Source organism: Buteo buteo, chromosome 1, assembly GCF_964188355.1.
Source record: "Buteo buteo chromosome 1, bButBut1.hap1.1, whole genome shotgun sequence".
Classification (NCBI taxonomy): Eukaryota; Metazoa; Chordata; class Aves; order Accipitriformes; family Accipitridae; genus Buteo; species Buteo buteo.
This window is the reverse complement of record NC_134171.1, coordinates 17,310,309-17,330,731: the sequence shown is the minus strand read 5'-3', so window position 1 is coordinate 17,330,731 and position 20,423 is coordinate 17,310,309. Positions and strand designations below refer to the sequence as shown.

At 38.5% G+C, this 20,423-nt stretch overlaps 1 protein-coding gene across 13 annotated transcripts in view; it reads left to right on the top strand.

Annotated features, from left to right (window-relative positions):
- Positions 1–20,423, top strand: part of LDB2 (LIM domain binding 2) — a 380,372-nt gene that overhangs the window by 235,545 nt on the left and 124,404 nt on the right. For all 13 annotated transcript variants that reach the window (XM_075023511.1, XM_075023520.1, XM_075023501.1 and 10 more), the window contains one exon: positions 1,420–1,522. In XM_075023511.1, coding sequence (XP_074879612.1) covers positions 1,420–1,522 — 103 coding nt within the window. The remainder of the gene's footprint in view (positions 1–1,419; positions 1,523–20,423) is intronic.

The window sequence follows — 20,423 nt, the reverse complement described above, 5'->3', positions numbered from 1 at the left end:
GGGTCTCTGGTAGGAGCTGGAATGCTAAAACCGGTCCTTACCATTTTGCCATTGGATGGTTGACAAAAATAAAAATGAAATTATGAGGCAGGAAAGATCCTGCTCAGCAGTTTGGAGTGAAATCCAATAGTAATGTCTTCAGGAAAAACAGGAGCAGAACTAAAAAACCCAGAAAGTTGTTTCTCTGCATGTGTACATATAATGAGTATGATAGATGCATGTGTTGTCGTAAATCGGCTTTTTATCTCAGGGTTTTTTTTTCCTGTGAAGGTAACAAATGTTTTCTGGCTTAGTTATATATATTGCTCAGGCATGAAGAGGTACTCAATGCTCACGATGCTGAATGAACCCGGCCTTCCACGCTGGTAAGGCAGCTGCCGTGAGTGGGATAGAGTGGCTCTGAGGAGTATGACTGGGGCATCTTCAGCAGTGTATTTCCAGCTTTGTTGCTGATCCTGTGTGCTGCAAGTGATTTAAATCTCAGGGCCTCAAAGGAGCAGAAGAGACTGCACCGAACGTTTCAAATCCAGCTATTAAATATATCCATAGCTTTTAAATGAAACAGTTGGTGGATTCTGTTGTCGCCTGACTTCTGTGAAAGCCCTTGCAAGCTGGACCACTTGCACAGGTGCTAGGTTTGGGTGCCTGTTGTTGATCACCCAGGTCTGAAAATGCCTGATTCAATTCTCAAAGCCAACAGACCACCTGTAGCGGTGTGTTGGTGTATGCTTTACATTGTATACTATATTAATAATTGCTATGTTCCAGCTATGTGTATTACTGTAAGTCTAAGTATACACAGGTCATCTTAATATGTTGTTTTCACTTAACGTATCACACTGAAAAGTAAAGATTTCTCACAACAATTACATTTAAGTAACTAGCTGGTATTTAATTAACCTGCAGTAGTATTGTATTTATATTAAATGCATTGGAGTGGAATGGCTATTATATTTAGTTTCTAAATAACTTTCTTGTCAGCTCATGCTGATAATCGGGTTATGTAGCATTATAGAATTAAGTACTGAGGTTTTTTCATTATTAGGACCAGGCATTTGAGATATACAGCCCAGAAAAGAGGGGGAAAAGTCATAATCGCTTTATTTACAACTGATTTATAAAACCATTTTTAACATTTAAAGAAAAACATGTATTTATGAGAATGAAATTTTTTATATATTTAGTGTGCTTGATAAAATGAAAGACTGTTTATTGTATAATAAACTAAACATTTTAGCTTTTTTCTTAAATTAGAACTTTTTCTAGGAAAATTAGTCTGAAATATCATATAGACATCTACACCCTAAAATCACAGGTGAAGAAGTGCAAACTATGTGTGATCCTGTTGAATTTCTTTTACAAAGGATGAGCATATTTTCATTTTGCTTCCTGTTAAGTGAATGATCTGTTGCTTCCTAGGATAGTGACAACCTCTGGTGGGATGCCTTTGCAACTGAATTTTTTGAAGATGATGCAACCTTAACCCTTTCATTTTGTTTGGAAGATGGACCAAAGCGATACAGTAAGAGATATATTTTTTGTTCTAATTTTAAGCCTGAGTTTCTAAACACAGTTTATCTGTAAGACACAGATGCAACCCTGGCAATGACAAAGTCACTTGTTTGTATTCAGTGACCATCAAGTTCCATTAAAGAATTGCATGGGTTGGGAATCCATTTTTTTGTGGAATTCCTCTGAATTTTATTATATGAAAATAAATTATTTCCTAGTGGATTAGGGCAAATAATACAATATAATCGTTGGAATTTTTTAATTAATTTGCTTTGGCTGTGCTTGCACTCTTTGTTAATTTGGTTTCTGCAAACATTCAAATGTTGAGTCTTGTGGGCAAAACTGGTCACAGAAAGAGAACTTTGTAGCAAATTTCAGTATTGTTGCTGTAAGGGCTTCCAGATTTAAACAGGAATCAGAAAAAAAACCCCACCAAAAGCTATATCCTTGCTGGTGTAGATAATCACTATTCCATCAGCTGTGTGGATCTATGCTGTTTGCACACATTAAGGATCTGCCCTGGATATTGTCTGAACAGCCGTCGAAGTCTAGAATACTCTCAATCAAGCACTAAATGAAAGCTTGAATAAAAGTGAAACAGTGAATAAATCTGATGGCATTGGTATCCATTGCCCACATACGCTGAGCAGAAAAAAGGGGTAAAATTCATCGAACAAATTGTTTGAAGTGAATAACTCACTCAGCTTTAGCACTAAGCAACAGAGAGATAAATATTGAAAAACTGCATCGCCAATTGTTTCACTCCATTCAGAGTGACCCCTGCTTCACGGTGACAGCTTGTGCTCTCTGCTTAATGTTCTGAATCTTGCAAGGTTCTTCTTTTTCGTGAGAGTGACTGATTGTCAGTGTATCACTCACACACTTCTAATTCCTTTTATCAATTATCTCAGGTATTTATTTGACAAGTGTTACCTTCTCCTGGAGAAAAAATAACAGCCACTTTGAACGCACGTTCTGGGATTAGTGTTGACAGAATTACAGTTTCTTGCCTTTCAAAGCAAGTGATAACTCTGTAAAGGTCCTCAAATTACAGCCTATAGCAATGTTGGTAACAGCTGATCTGTCCTGATTAGATTGAGTCAACTTGTCAGATATCAGATTTGCTAGTTGTGTTATCAGTCCAGAAGGCACAGATACATCAGCAAAAAAGCAATTAATGTCCAGTTAGATCAGAGAGAGTTGTGTTTCTGGAAAACAGTGCTGCATATGAAAGAATTTCTCAAGGAGTAAAATATTCCTGTTGTCACAAATGCTTGATAATGGTTGTGCTATCTGTAACTGGGACAGTTTGGTACAGGGCAATACTGTGATTCTTAGCATTGTTGCTGATAAGCATGGTTGAAAGATCAAATTACTGTAGGTCTTTTTTAAAAGTGACTAGTACACAGGATTTTTCCTCTGGTTTTAATTTCTGACCTCTACACAAACTTGTTGCTTTTGGTGGTATTATTCTCAGCATCTGGAATTAAAGCTCAGCATCTAGGGTTCTTTCTGTTCATTCATGTTTCCTTTCCTTCGTTAGTAAATATTTGTGTAATTCTGAACTACAGTATTAGTGATTCTTTCTGACATGAGCAGCATTCCTGTTTAGTGATACTCTAAAGAGCATGCTTGAGCTGTTCCAGTCAGGGACTTCCATTGCCATCTGAGCAGGCTTTGAGAGCAGCCTTGGGGATGCCAGGTTGTCCAAGTCCCTGCTTGGGGACACCTCCAGCGTTGCTTGGGGAGGGCACAGAGTGGAGGTTGTGTGTTAAGAGCAACCCTCTTTTCCTACCAGGAAAGTTTGTGTCCAAAAATACATCCAGGAGTTGAGAACAGAGCAGTCTGCTCCCCTTTGGGTGCAAACATTAGCAGAAAATCGCTTCTATGTGTAGCAGGTCCTCACTGAGCAGAGACCTGATCGAGATCTCCATTTTGCCTGCCAAAGCTGCATGCATGCTCCGCTACAACTATTGAGGGTCTTGGCATCTCTCAAGGACCATAATGTCACTCAGTACCTTTATTCCAAGTAACTGGTGAGATCTCTGGCCAGTGGGCTTAGGCTCCTGTTAGGTGAGCAAGAGTATGCTGAGTGGTGGCAGCACCAAGTGTGGAGTTTTGGAAGAGATGAAACAAAAATGCCTGGTCTCCATCCATGCTGTCCCCAGCGAGACATCGGCCTCCTTGCCCAGCGTGCACGCTCCTCAGTAACTAGTGGGCATTAAAAACATTGGAGCTGGCTGAGAGGGAAGAGAAAAGACAAATTGTTTGTACTTACTCTTGCAGGCACAAACAGTAATGGAGGGAACCAAGATTAGGCCCTAGGAAAGAGAAACAGGCATCCTTTGAGAAGTCATTTATAGAGTTGAAAGTGATGAAAGATGCCGACCTCTTGCCTTTGCTCCAGGATTCAGCTCAAAATTGCCTGCCTTTGTCTTGCTTCAGCCTGTGAGAGATTTGCTTACATCTCTGACACCAGTTGTGGCTGCCACCTCATTTTCTTTCCTTTGGGCAATGGTTTCCCTCTTTTGGGAACTAAAATACTCTCTTCTGGAGCAAAAAAATCTTGGGGGGGGGGGGGGGGGGAGAAGGACAAATAGTTTTTTGTTGTCCATGGCCACAGTTTTTCTCTGGGTAATGGCAATTCCCAGTCCTTTTCCCTCCTTGTCCTCAGGGACTATCTGGATTGTGTCTTAAGACACCGGAGATGAGGAGGAGCACGGTGTTTTGCCCCGGGTTCCTTCTTCAAAACCCCCGTGAGCATTGTGGGAGGCTGCTGGGAACTCACATGTTCTCTTCTGCTCTTCTTTAATCTTGTCCGCAATCCCCAAACCCTGCTGGGGGCTTCTTTTCCATGCTTGCTTTAAACTTTTCCCTTCCCTGGGTTTCCTATTGCAGCCTTTTTCCCAGCTGGCTCTCTGTCCTGGTTTCAGCTGTGTTTTGGATTTAGTGTGAGAATAACGTTGATAACACACTGGTGTTTTAGTTGTTGCTCAGTAGCGGTTATCCTAGGTCAAGGATTTTTCAGTTTCCCATGCTCTGCCATCAAGCAGGTGTACAAGAAGCTGGGAGGGACCATGGCCAGGACAGCTGACCTGAGCTAGCCAAAGGGATATTCCATACCATACAATGTCATGCTCAGTATATAATCTGGGAGGAGTTGGCTGGGAGGGGCAGATTGTTGCTCAGGCATCAGTCAGCAGGTGGTGAGCAATTGCATTGAGCATCACTTGTCTTTTCTTGGGTCTAATTTCTCTCTTTTTGTTATATTCCTTTTCCTTACAATTATTATGATTGTTATTATAATTTTATTATTATTGTTAGCATTACATTTTATTTTACTTTAGTTATTAAATAGTTCTTATCTCAACCCATGAGTTTTACTTTTTTGTTTCTGATTCTCCTCCCCATCCCACTGGGAGGGGGGAGGAGTGAGCAAGCAGCTGCATGGTGCTTAGTTGCCAGCTGGGGTTAAACTACAACACTCTCTGCCCTCTGCTCTTACCTGGACAGCTCAGTCCCACAGCCAGTGCAAATGTTCAGAGCACGTGAATCAAGCCTGTAAATCATTGTTTGTGTAAGTGTTGTAAGATTTAAAAAAAAATAGTACTTTTACTTGCCTCCCATTTCTTTTAACTTTTAATATACAGTTCTGTCCAAGAAACTGTAAGGGTTGTAAACTCACTTTTTTTTTTTTTGTCTCAGAAAACTAAGCTGCTTATTTAATTTCATGGCCCCAAACTGAGGCTTTATGAAAAACACTCAATATTTTTGGGCCTGCCTTTCACATTGCTGTGTTTTATAGCACTCCTCTCTATACTGAGAAAAGCGGTTTTCTTCCCTTTGCTACTCTCACTGTTGGGTCTGCGAGGTTTCTCCTTGACTATCAGCTCTGAGATTTTTTAATTTGTAGGGAAAAATAGATACGGGTCAAAGTGGGGATTTTAAGTCACTGGGTTATGTTTACTTTACTTGGCAAAAGACAGCACTATGTACTGATACTCGAGCTAGCTTTAAATGTGCCTGTATATCTGTATGGCACAGCATGTAAAGATACTTACTTATGCCCTGGGAAGAGTAGAGGTCTGTTAGTTCAGTGATCCACCAGTGCTAATTAATTTGATTGCCAGGTTTGTTAGACCTAGACCAGTTATCTTTGCAGAACATTATTCTGCCTCGGATAGATGTGCACTTGAAAGCCCAGCTCAACTTTTTGTGCAGAGATTCCGTGTCAGACCTGAAATCGTTGCTGTGCCCATCTTTGCAGCTCTTTTTGTCTTTCTTCAGTATTTTATTTCTGTAGATGTGAGGACTTTACCTTCTGCAATTCTTCCTCTCTGGTACAGCATTCCAGAAAGAAGATACTATCTTCTTTCAAACATCCACTGAAAATGTATGTTTTTCTCCTGCTTGCTTTTACCCCTCAGCTATTCTTTTTGTCTGCTATTATCTATGAACCCTACTCATGTTATTAAATTCTATGTTGAAATTGAGTTTTAATGAGAAACGCTACAGAAAATAAAGATATATTTTAATGTAACAAAGGTGTAAACTATATGTGTTTTCTCTAGTCTGGCTTTTTGGCTACAGTGAGATGGAGAGAAAGCTCACACGTTCCAATGCCTAAAGACAGGGAAAGATTCCCAAGACCAAAGAGATGCTACCTGTTTTAAACTGCATTGAATTATATTCAACAGAAACTAAGAAGTAAACCCATAAAATTCATTTTACAGTGAGAGCAAAAAGAAATTTGCTTTAATTTATTATGCCCTGATTTATTGGGTCAAGAAGTAAATAGGATTTAAACAAAACCAAAAAAGAAAATAAGGCTAATAGAACAGATTTTTTTTTTTTCCTTGTTGTGGATAAAACATATTCGTTTCCTGTTAAGAGCCTTCTATCCCTGTAAAAGAGTAAATACTAGACTCTGATCCATTGTTGCCCAGGTTCTTTGTTTCTTAGAGACAAAATATTTCCCGAACAGATAAGAGAAACAAGTTTGATTGACAGCTCTTAGCAGAGTCTCATCAGCTGCTGTGCTGACAGCCTGGTGATGCGCACTGTGCTGATGTGGTAGGGACTGACAGGTGATTGACAGCCCAAGACTGTGGAGACAGGAAAGATGAAGCATGCTCAGTAAGAATAATGTGCAGTGTTTATGCAGCACTGCAGAGAACAGGAGCTAGAAAGTTAACTCTTTCAGAGCAAAGTGACACTATAACACATAATGGATGCAGAATGTACAGAAAATTAGAGCTTGTCTACATTCCTGTTCACTAAATGCTTTCTGTTCATGGAGGAGCTATATACTGTGAGGAAGCAAAAGCATGAGCTATCACATTTGTGGCTGTAAAAAAATTTCATGTGTGGTAGGTATGATGGAGTCCTCAAAATGGATTTATTTAAGCTCATAGATGTAGAATGTACTGAGAATTTCAGGCACTTTTTACAGGCTTCCATCACCCAATTTTATACGGCATTGCATAATGTTACACAGCAGAAATTTCAGAAGGAACCAGTTGAACTCTTTTGCTCTATGTATCCCTAGAAAAATATAGTGATTTCAGTTTATTGTTGCTCTGAATCTGTAGCTGATAATTGAATATGCATTTTGTGTTATAATTGCTGCTGCAGTTTGTGTTTGGAATGTACAATATAACTATACCATGCTTTGCATTTTATGCAGTTATTGTTTATTTTCTCTATTTGGTGCATGAACCCTGCTTAATTTTTCTTCATTCCTTGATTTTTTGAAAACTGGAAAGTTAGGGGTAGAGTTTTCTGGGCAATAGTTTCAGAGTATAGTGACCTTTGGGCCAACTGGTAAAATCATCAGCTTTAAAGTGCTTATCTAAGTTTCTCTGTGTGCCTTTAGAATATATTACACAGGTTTATCTTAGACTTTACTACAAATTATTTAGTGAATACACAGCGAGTGAGCTGCAACAGATTCATTCTACCTTTGTCTCTGTTTATAACCTATGCAATACAGGTAACTTTACTGCCCTTTATTGGATAATTTCTGTGGGGGTTAATGGTGGAAAGCTATGTCTAGTGGGCATTTCTTACATGCAGGGAACATAGTTTGGGAATAAACAGGGAAAGCTCACCTCACATTACCCACTTGCCTTACTATTGTCAAAAAGCTGGTTTTGAGAGGCTAGCACACTACATTATCACCCCAGGTTTCTACAAAACTGTTGTCTGGCTTCTCTCACATAAGTCTTACAGAGAAAATTAAATTTGCCAAGAGAAACAGATTGTAGTATTTCCAGGAACATGCCCTTTCTTTTTCCTTTTATTTTTTTCCCAGAGAAATCCCAGTCATTAAACATGATTTGAGCATTCAGGTACAACACAGTAAATTGGCCTAGCTTAGTAAGTGAGACAGATTATTCTGTGTGACTGCCTGGTCTTCATCTTTATATACCACTCTTCTCGTTTTGGGTTTTTTTTTAAAGTTTCTTGGCAATACATTAAAGTTTAATTTCAGAACACAGATGAAAGTTTCATTACAATTGGGTCTAACAGGTCAACAAGTGCCTGTGGATCACCACTAGCACCTCCATGCCCCAGCTACTGATTTCTAATTGATAATTACTTCTTAAAATTGGTGTTTTAAGGAGTTCTCAATCCACTTTACATATGCTCTATTAAAACTGTATATTAATATTTTTTAGTAAGAATATAAGCAATGCACTAGTAAGTCAAAAGCACTACAGGTGTCTAAGTGTTGTTACACCTATGCACTTATCTTTATTACCCAAACTTCTGTAAGCTCATCAAAGAATAAAATGAGATTTGTTTGACAAGACCTATTTTACATAAACCCATGTTGACTGGCATTAATTACATCCCTTTCACTTCAATCTTCGTCAGTTAAATTTTGTATAATTTTTTTCACTATTTTGTCTGGGTTGATATCAAGGAAGTGTATTATATTATACAGTTACCTGACTGTATAGTGTCCCTTCTTAAATATCAGCACAACGGTAGTGGTTCTTTTTTAATTGCCTCGTAGTTCATTTTTTTTTTTTTTAATTATTATTTTATAACACCAGGTAGAAATGTGCAAAAGAAACTCTTACAATTGCTAATTTTAAAGCATTTACTCCTAATAGATACTATTTAAGATCCTTCTTAGCTGCTGATGGACTAGGAAGCACTTTTTATCTCAAGATCAACATTCTTTCCAAAAGTAGAACAAAAAAGCTTTTTGTATATTGATGTTAACAAATTTTCTGTTTCCAAATTAAATTAAGTTTTGAATAAAATTCAAGATATTTCTTATTTTCTCTAGCCCATACAGTCATGGATTTTTCACTGCCACCTTCAGCATCTCATTCTAATATTTTATGTTTCATAAAGTGTTTTTACAGAGTGCTTTCCCCTTTTTTCTCTTTACTTTTACATTCTATATTCATTGTAATTATCACATTTTTTTCCTTCTAATTATTGCCTTCATTTTTCTACTAACTTTTGTGCCAAAGTTGTTTTCTTTCTCACAGTATAGTTATGATTTTTGGGTATCTTACCAAGTCTGTTTAACAGATTCTTTATTTTCATGCATAGTTTTTATCTGTATTTTGTCCCAGTCAGTTGAGCTTTGGTGAATCCAGTATTTTAAAGCACTGGCTGTATCTCTCCTACTGATTGGGATTGCCTTTTCTTTGCCTGTACTGAATGCATGTTTTGGATGGCAATTGTACAGAAACATGTGGTCTGATTGGAGAGTGTCCAGAAGAAGACAAAAGTCTTGAGAATGAGAATTACCAAGAAAAATGAAAGAATTTGAGTTGGTCAGTCCATAGAAGAGAAGACATGGGAAAAAGGAGAGGGGAAAATGGGACATAATAACAAGAGCTGTCAAGGAAAGGCATGTGGTCTCTTTCCATATCCACGATGAACAGCAGAAGAGATGCTGGCCTTAAATTGCATAAAAAAGTACATTGAGGGGTGGGTCAGTTCCTACCAATAAGAAAAATGAAGTGCTGGAGCAGATTCCCTAGGAAGGCTGTGGAGACTCCACCAGCCAAGGGATTGTGCCTGACCCGCATCTCTGATTCCCTGGAGTCACTGGTCCCAAAGCAAGTGCCAGCTTTCAGCCCCCTGTTCAGTTCAGTCTCAGCCATTGTAACAAGTTCCAGAATGATTTTCTCATCTTGGGTGTTAAACTTTTTGTGATAGAATACACCCTCCTATTTCTCATTTTTAACAATATGAAGAATGTTTTTCTAATACTGCTGGCTATGCAAGACTTCCAGTACAAATCTTCCACTGATTTTGTTCAGAACGTGCATTTTTCTTTTTCTCCACATTACTGACAGGTGCTGAAGGAATAATTCCTTCTAGTTCCTGATTTGCGATTAGCGGATATGAATTAGACCTTCACCTCTGCCTGCTGCAGGCTTGTTAGTTAGCATAATGTTCCTGCGCTTCTGAGTTATCGATACCTTTAAAATACAAAAGGGCTTCTTTACTGTAAAGTGCCAGCCATGTGCCATATGTGTATGCATGCATGTATGTACACACACAACCTCAGTTAGGTACTCCATGGAAAGGTTTATCATTAAAACTGTCCTATCAACTTCTTTTTCAACTATCTTACAAATAAATACAAGATTTCAGATATCTTACAAATGGGTATCTCAAATCACTTCTGCTTGTTACTAAACATGTTACACAAATCAATGTTGGAGACGCTATGCCTGTAAAGTGGCACCTGGAAAAGGGCTACTAAACTCCTAATGTGAATATTGCACAATTTTATATAGCCTCTAATTGCAATGGCACACCAAAATCCCAGTCAATCAGATTGATTCTCCTGCTGTATAAACAGATTAAGCGATAAGCCCTCTTTGGGAGAAATCATAATATAATAGGACATGATACATTATAGGAGTCTAGGGTCCATTCAGAGAACAGGAAGAATAAAGGCAAAATTAACGTGAGAGAATCAGTGATTTATGGGCTTTTTCCCTGCCCAATACAAATAATCCCTTTGTTGTGGTTGGCTTTTGTTCACCCATTTGGTCCAAATTATGTAGCGTTCCGTTCTTTCACTCTGCTGGAGACAGTCTTAATAAAATGCTGGAAATCCGTGCAAAATAATGGAAATCAATAGCTTTTTACACCAAAATGTTACACAACTTTTCACCATTACAAACTCAGGGTAAAAGATTTCTTTCTTTTCATAGTGTGATGGTTGTTGTGAAGAATTGGTCAGTACTTTTTCTGTTTTGCTGAATAACTGGCAGATAGATCAGTGTTTGGCTTCAAACGGCATCAGTACATTAAATATAGATAGTTAAGTTTTTTTAAAAATTGAGAAATAAAAGTGTTGCTATACTAAGGTATTTTAAAATATTTTTTGATATGAAATCAAAAATATTCAGTTGTTATTACTTCAGCTTTTAAAATGATCAGGTGATTTTTAAGTTGGTCAGTTAATATATGTTATGTTCTTGCAGAAAAATGTTCTAACATACTTAGAGAGTTTCTGTAAGAAACAAGACTCAGTCTGAATATTCATCCAAATCTAGAATTATATGTAACTTTCCCTAAGTAGTCAGGAAATATTTTTCTTCTCCTTTTTTCATTTTATTTCTTTTCTTTTACTACACTTATGTTGTTTCTTTTTTTCGGAAGTGAAATGCCCCACTCTACGAATGACCTAAGCAATACCATAAAAACCTGGAAACTTTGTGGCAGAGCATATTTTCATATTGCCAACTCGTTTCTAGACCATAAAGAGGCATTTAACAAAGTATAGCAGTTTTACCTAAAACTGGTATAAACTATAATGCTTTGGAGCATATGGATTGCCTGAAGGTATTAGAAACTAATTTCCTTCTGTAGAGCACTGAATAACTAAACAGTGGACCGTCAGACTTTTTTCTTTCCTTTTTGAATCCTCAGGTGTGGGTGAATCAGAATATCAATCCTAATGGGTCTGGGAGCTTTATGTGTATTATGACAACTTTATAATAAATTGAAAATTCTACATTGTGCATATACATTTAACACTGCAGACCTCACAGCTCTAGGACACTAGCAGGATAAGGCTTGTAGGTAGATGCAGATGATCTTTTTTAAGTTCAGATAATAAAAAATTCACTGCAAAATATGACCTCTACCCACAAATGTAATCTCATAGACATGTATGCACACACAAATAGAACACAGTCATATATGCAAACGTGCATCCTAATATAGTGTTGGGTTTATTACACAAATGTGCATGTTTGTGTTTACTGTACCAATAAAACTTTAATAAAACTTTTACATTGTATTTCGATGATGCAGTAGTGCTGTTCCACATGATGCACCTTACTTTTAGGCACTAGGTATTTACTGTAGTGCGGTATTTTTAAATGGCTTAGGAGAATACAATATGCAACATCACCAAAAATTATGGAATCTTTATAGAAATACATTTAAACTGGGTCAGCTGCAGCACCATGATTAGTAGAAATAGAGCCAAAAGCTGACTCTGGACACTGAGATACTGTTCCCAATTCCATATTGGAAGTTTCCTTGAATTAATGGAGTCATTAATTTTTTTTTAAAGTCTGCTGTGTATGAGAAGGCTGAGATATTATACAGTGGCTATCGTTCTTTATCATATTGAATTCTGCACTCCAAATTATACTACCTTTAAAATGTTGCTGACATTTTGCTGTTCCACTATTCTGATCCATACAGGTTTTATACCATAGTATTTTAAGTTCATTCTGGTGCATATAGCAGTGTAAGCAGCACCTTGCATTTCTTGTTTCTTCTCTCCTTGTCTTCTCAGAGACGTGGGTTCCATGGAGTATTTGTTCAGGCTTTTTTCAAGACAAATGATGCCAATATATAGGTACTATTAAAAGTTTACATCAGAGAGGACAGTTTATAGGAATATGTACTGGATTTGGAACAGAATGATTGAGATTTGTGATACTCCTTTGGTTTTGTGGAGTTCAGACTAGTCTTCTACTGAACTACTGGGAATGTTGTGTCTCCTGAAGGACATTGTTCGGTGCCTGGCTCTGCCTGGACAGGAAGAAGTGCCAATCCAGGTGCAGTATTCCAGAGCTGCTCTTTTATGAAGGATCTTGTCTCCAAGTCATTGAAAGTGAGTGTTGGTACCTTGATTTTATATTGTATGGGAAAGCCAAGAGGAAGGAGTACAGGCTAGCTCTGATGCACTAGAGATGGCCTGGGCTGCTGAGGACAAAATGCTGCATGGAGTTACCTGCAACCTTGTGGTTTCACTGTGTAGGTCTGTTTCATTGCTGTCACCCAGCCAAGACATGTGGATCATCGTTCACTGGTTGAGGCAAGTTTATTGCTCAAGGGCGCTATCACATGCAGCTTAGCATCGGACAAGAGTCTAGGTGATGTGTCTACCATACCCCTACTCCAGAATGAACTGCCCACTTGTAAGAGTGTTCCTTCAGCCAAAGGGGCTTGAGCCTTGGCTTACAGTGTCTTGAAAGTGCTGTACCTTCATTATCAGTGTTGCCTTTTTCATACCATTCAGGTTGAAACAGCTGCTTTTCATCTGTGACCCCCGGTAATCTTAGAAGTTTACCATTTTGGATATAGTGGAAGAATGTTTGCAGAGAAGCACCAGTGGACAGCTATCTGTTCAGCAGCAGCTTTTGAGTCATCATCATCTGTGCAGTTCACTGGGTGCCTGAAAGTAGATGTTGACCATTTTGTTGTATCTTTTAAAAATCCATTACTGCTCCCAACTCCATTTGAAAAAGGCTTTTATATACAATTTTATCTAGTCCAGAAATATTAGAATACTATGTAATTCAATTTTATTTTTGTCTTTAATGTCTGGACCTGAATTAATAGGGCATTACTTTTCATCCTGATATCAATCTTGTTCCTTTCATTCAGATCCAAATTCCTTTGTAGTACATGATTTAATTCAGTAAAATGAGGTAAAATGAAACCCTGGTCCAGGGAGCATTAAACTAACATAGTTTTGGTGGCACATGTGATAGCAGCAGCCTGCTGTGTAACTGTTTGTGTTTCCCTCCCTTCTTTTAGTTGCTCAGAGACTTTAAAACTTTTTTCACTCTCAAGAACTGTTATCATCTATATTTACTCCCCCCCCCCCCCCCGCCTTTCAGCCTTAAGGAAAATCAGTTCATCCATTATTAAATGAGATTAGAGATATTAAAAATACACTTTCCTTTTATAAAATGAAGTCCCTATGATTTTTTTTTTTAAGCAATCCTGAACTCAAACTAGCTTCGTATTTCCTAACTGAGGATCAGTGCTTTCTTTTGTGGCAAATTAGCTTTGATTTGACAGCTATTTTTGTTTCAAGATTGTATGCACACCAGCTTTTCTGCTGAGGCTTGGCTCTTAGGGACAGTTGCACATGCATGGCTGGCTATGCATCAAATTCTGTAATCCAAAGGGATGCTCCAGGTCATGGTTATTTAAAAAAAAAAAAAAAAGGAAAAGAAAAAAATCCAGGCAAAGAGATGTTGAGAGATGTTGAACCACAACATGGCCTTGCACCAAGAAAATGTTTATCAAGTTGGAAAACTACGGAATATCGGCCCTTTCCAGGCTGTTTCTATTCAATATTCTGCTTTTCTTCATCATACATGCACAACTAAATTGATTGAACTGGTTAGTAGTTTTAGAATGAAAATGAAATAGAGGATATCTTATACTGAGAGAAGTGTTTAACTTAGCTTAGTAAAATGTGCATGACCTGTAATGTGAATTTGTGTACAACTTGAGAACCGTATTATGGTAGGGAGAAGGTGCTTGAGTAAATAGAAAGGAAAAGTCTGGACAGTACATTCCAACTTGGTGATCCAGCGTCTTCAACCACCTTCAGAAAGGTAGAGTTTGTACTGTTAGCACTCTCACGGGCAGCTTGTTGATTTAAGGTTATAATCTGTTGTGCTAGTAGCTGGAGGCTACATTGACACTGGTAAGCAGTGCAGTGCGGTAGGAGAGGACCTGAAGAGCAAAATGGGTGGTAATGAGAACATGATGTCCACACGGCACATGTCTTGCAGAGGTTTACTTTGGACGAGGTCCAGTCTAGTCTAGTGAACTAAATGCCTGTTAGTGGCTGGCATGCATTAGGTGCATTCCTGGAGTCCCTCTGATTCCTCTCTTGTAAACAGAATTCAGTTTGTGAGCTTGGAGACCTCTCCACAGCACAGACCAAAGAGGAGTGATTTGGCCACTGACTTCAGAAAAGCAGTCCTTAACTGAGCTAGAAAGTGAATGTGATTTAGCTCTGGAGAAGGAACCCTTTTGTGACAATGCCTTCATGAGGCATCCCCTGCCAGGTGCCATGTCTGGCATCCTGGGTAAAAAACTTGGTTTCATTTTACTTTTGATATAATTTATAGCATGGAGGGAGTAACCCTCTGCTCTTCTTCCTTGCTTCCAAAAAAAGCATGTTAGCCCTGGAGGAATCTATTCTACATATCCAGCACTGATCATGTTCCTATGATAATGCTCTTCTCTGGGCTGATGGCAATTCCTCTTACCAAAACACCTGCTTGATTTTTTTTTCTTCTAGAGGTGTGGAGAAGGTAGACTATCCAGAACACCACCTCTCACCCTTTTCACTTATTTTAGTCTTTGTGAGGTCTGCAGCCTTGCTCTTCAGCTGTGTCTCTGCCCTTCCTGGTGCTGCTGACCTCCCTCAGGGTAAGCCGGTAGCCAGGCTTGGCAGTAGCTGGTGTTTCTGCTCCAGACCCACTTTCCCCGTGTTGGGTCAAGCAACTAGCCCCATCTGACAGTTCTAGAGTGCTGTATGGAAACACCATCACTCAGGGAATGAGGTCATGCGTGTTCTTGGCATACTTTGAAAGCCAGTCTTACATCCCAAAATGCCTTCTACTGAAGCTTCTTTTCCCCCATCAATTCTCTTTAGTAATAACAAAGATAAAAGACCTATTTAGAATCTGATGGTGTGATTCTGCAGTTTAGAGCTCAGATATCATAAATATAACTTTAGCTGCTCCTAGCAATAACTTTTTCAAAAGAATGTAACCAATATGTCAGTAGAAATATTGTGGACTGCCGTGACTTCAAACTAGTATTAATATACCTTGATATGTCTCTTGATTGTAGAAAGGTGCACACATCTATCTAGATTGTAGTAAATTTGTATACTATGAAATTCATTTGTGCAAATATTTGTGATCCTGTAATTACAGTCTGCATTATTGCAATTATTGCACAGGGAAGCAGGATTACGAATGTGCTGTCAGCTTCAATTTGAACATCTCCTGGCATCTGAGCACACTACAACGCAACATTAGCTTTCAGTGAAGCTTTTGCTGCAACTGCTAGAATTAGAATCAATGCCAGCTTCTCTTTGGCAAATCACTGCTATCCTAAACCCAGGTATGTGGATCTGGTCATTCTGTGTATTGATCACGCAGCACACAAAAAAAGTATTAGGAATGGAGATAGTGTCCATGGGGAACATTAACTAGTACATAAAATTGCAGTGTAGCTTCTCAGCAGAAGTGGTCAGTGAGAGCTGTGACACAAGTACACAGAGCAGAGCATCCTCTGGACCTGGCAATGACTAATGCATCTTGCTACAAGAAAAAATGAAGTGTCCTATGAGACAGTTAGCAAGGACCAGCTCTCTCCTTGCCTTCCTCATTACAGAACTGCCACTTCTGGAGAAAAAGGACTAACCCTGCATTTAGACCTCTTTCTAGAAAGGAGGAGAATGTCAGTATTTGATTTTTGCTTGTTTGTACAATGTACCATGAGATAGTCATTCAATTCTGTTTAAGTAAGTTGAATGATTGTTTAAAGACATTTTAGTATCTGCTGGAAGTGCTAGTTAACATGCAGAGACAATAAACAAATTATTTACCCAGAGCATGTTAAAGCCATTTTTAAGCAAGGCTTTAGTGAGATAATATTGGCATGTGAGAATTTTCTGGATTGCACGTCTTTCTAATTGAGTATTCCACTTCTGTCACTTCTTTTTAAAAGTAAGGTTATTGCAATTGCACAGCATTTATAATTTGTCCTTATGAAACTGATACATCTACTCACCAGACCGTGGCACATTTCTCTAGACCTGTTGATAGGATCTAAACTATACTTCTTCTGTGTGCTTTGAATTTGCAAGCAAAGTCAGCAGGATTGAAAGGGACAACCATGAGTCCTTTACCATGAAATTTTGAAACAGTTCTAATATTAGAGAGAAAGAGCTGGGAGCCTGGATCAGACAGCTGTGCTATGGTAGCATTTACAGCTTTTCATGTACACATTACTATTCGATTTTCATTCTCACTGAAGAACATTATATGCAAGCTTTTCAAGTGCTTATGTCTTTCTCTTTCCCTCCTTTATACAATCATAGTTATACTCTGATTTTTGTCACTGTTGTACTTTATGAAAGGTGCTATTTGACATGTCTAGCTAGTTTAGTTATTAAGGAAGGAAGCAACAAGAAAATAGGATCCTAATATACTCATTATATTCAAGTCAACAGTGCTTGAGCAAAGCAGTGCTTTTGGTTTATACTCATATGCCTTACCTATGCAATGATGAGGCAAAGGGACAAACCCCAAAATTTTCAGAGGGAGAGAATGCTTATAGTCATTTTTACAAGTGTTTGTGTAAACTTCTCATTAATATATCCATGACTCTCATTATATAGAGCCATTTAAGAAAAAGAAAAATCTCTATTAAAAACATTGTGCTATGTATTTAGAGTCTCACCATCATTTATTAAACTTATTCATTAAACTTAAACTTTTGCTTTTTCATAAAGTAATTATTAGTGTTCCCAGATTTCTGGCACAACCAACTTGGTAAAATGTCATGCATATGTAGCCTTCCTATTTGAAAGCTGGTCTAGGAAAGATGATACTTGATTGATTACATATGAGTAAACCTACTATTTCAGACAACGTAGCTGAACGTATTTTATGCAAAAATATTAAAATGCATGGTTCTAAAACAAAGATAGGCCAAAACATCAGTAATGATAAGAGTCTTTGTGCAGGTTCACAGCAGTACAGCAGTTCTCTTTCATTTGATAATTACCTTGTTAAGCTAGTGTCCAGCTAGCTCTGTTTTAAAGAAAAATAATCTTCCCATTAACTCATGGCAGAACTCCAGCACTCTTCATCAAAATACTGGTCTGGAAATTTAACTGAGGTTTAGGTTTTCTGGACTGAAGTGAGCAGCTCCTTCACAGATTCCCTCTGGATCGTTTGCCACTTTCTTTTTCCATTTCTCTACTACTCCATCTCTACCATTATACTTCAAATTATGCCATACTTAGTTGCCTGTGTTTGGATGAGTTCTGCCAGTGCTACATAAGTGGCAACAACTTCCCATCTCAGTACAAACCAGAGTATGTGGGGTTTTTGGGTTTTTTTACTTGTCCGTTCCCCCTCTAACTTTGTTTGTTACAATTGAAAAACCAATGCATACCACCTTTTTAACTCATCACATATTTTTCAGACTAGAAAGAGATGTGGTTCATACTGCAGCGATGGCAGGTAACACAAGAATCCTCTAACAATACATGTAAAAGTTTCCTTGGATGATGTGAGAATGGCTACAAATCCTCAAAGGGAAGTTCCTTCTTTTCTTTGGTATTTCAAATGTAGATCAGACTTGTTTGATGGGATTGCTGAGAGCTGTTGACAGACTTAGATCAGTGGAAACCTTTCTTAAAAGTTACATTTTCTTCTTTTTCTTCCTCCGGAAGAAATCTAACTTCCCGTTTCACATCTTAGATGCCTCATGCTCACCGAGAATAGCAACAATCAGGTTTATCCTGTTGCTGAACTAACTTAAATATAGACATCTACAAAGACAGCAATAATGAATCTCAGCTAATATCCTGTTTATTCTTACAGAGCTTTTGTATAGATTCCTTTGCTGTCACTGAAGATGCTTTTATGATTTCTGTAATGTATTTCTCTTTCAAAACAGGTGAGAAGCTTTCATCTCTCTGCCATCATTACTATTTACAATTGCAGTGGCACTAAAGATGATCTTCCTCAAGTTTCCAATCCACAGTATTTTCTCAGGCACTTCAAAACTGCCAGAAGTTATTTCAGGGATAATACATTTAATATAGACTATTAAATCTGATGCCTTGAATTCCTCAAGACATGTCAGGAGTGACTCAAGCTCATATTTGTTTTCCCACGGACCGCACGAGAGCATCCTTTTATTTGAAATCAACCCAATTTTATCCATTGCCAAAAGTGCAATGAAAATTAGTTCAGGATGGCTGAAAGGTCATAAGATGCTTTGCTAAAGGTATATCTCTTCAGAGTCCTCCACCCAGTGCTGTAGACATGCTGCAGAGTAGGAAAGTTCAATTTTCTACTTAAAGAAAAAAATAAAAAGTCATGGGGGGTGGGTAGTGCTGTTTCAAAGTCCTCCTTTGCTTTTACTTAACGTGTCGTCTTAAGTAGTTGGTTCTTTTTTGACTTTGTATGGCAGTGGAGTGCCCAGTTCCTTCATAGACTTTTACATCCTGACCTTGTGCATAATCTGGGAACATGAAAGTGGGAGAGGGCAGGAAGGGGCTCTGGCCTGTTGGATCCCCCCTGTGAAGGACTCATTACCCTTACCAGCTCCTAAGCTGTCAGTGCATAGTACTGTGCTACGTGACATCCAGAAGTGCCTCTCTGCAGTCTCTGGGACATATCCCACGTGGATGGAAGCTGAACTGGCTCTAGCAACTGCTCCCTGCCTCTTGGTAGGAAGAACCAGCCATTTTTCCTGTTTGGGAACATTTATAGGCATGCATTGAGCCTGCCTTCCCCTCACCATGCACTTTTATGCTTATAGTTCCAAGGATCCCTGAATTGCTTTGGCAATACCACTTTACTGATTCATCCCACCCAACTGAGCCATCTGTTAGAAGGTATTGGGTTTGAAGTTTGTTCAGACTGTGCTATTTCTTTTAAGTTTAGTACGACATAGGGGTTCATCAGTGCTATGTCTCTGTAGGCAAAAAAGTGTCTTTTGGAATTAGAGGGATGTCACCCTCTAGAATCTCAGAAAGTGTCATGGTCTGCAAATTTCATACAGTTGGGAACAGTTTTCCTATTTCTATGTATTTCCTATTCCTGTGTTTTTCCTATTTCCTATGTATTTGGACATTTGAGCTCCTCCAAGCTCCCTATTACCTGCCGCTTCATCCCCTCCTCTCCAGTGCATGAGAAGAGTCAGTGGGAGCCTGACCACAGGAGTAAATTCTTCTTCTAGCTGGAGATAAAGGGTAACTGGTGGGGCTGGCCAGGGAAATGGTACCTGAGACCCTAAGGGGCACTTGGTACGGGGGAGAATGAAGGATTGTAAGAGTTTGTAATGTCCGCCAGTGGGGTAAACACTGGAGAAGGAGGTAGAAGAACAGATTGCAAATATTTATTTTTGTGTGTTCGTTTCAAAGATGTACTTGAGGCTCAGAATTTGGCTTATAGCACACATGCAGGGAACCCTAGCACCTGAAAAACACAGTGATCATCCCCAGACTGTTCTGGGTTGGTTTTTTTTAAGTAAACATCAAGATGGATTTTTTTCTTAATATAATTTTTGAGTGTTCTGAGGTCTTATCTCTTGTGAAAGGCAACACAGTGAGCTGGATAAGTAGTATTCTAAAAACTCTGAAAATAATGAGTCCAAGATGAATTGTCTTGCTCTAGGTATATATAGATGCTAGGAAGAAAACACAAATCCTCTGAGTTCTAATTCCTGAACTTTCACTACAAAATCAGATTTTTTTTCTTTAGACCACCTTTCCTAAAGCTTTGGACAAGATGCTGCCTAGTTAGAAAATTATTTCTGTAGTTAACCTCTTCTTTTACTATTATTTATTTCACTTATTTTCTGCTGTTGCCACCCCTGCCACATTTTGCCTCATTTTGGAA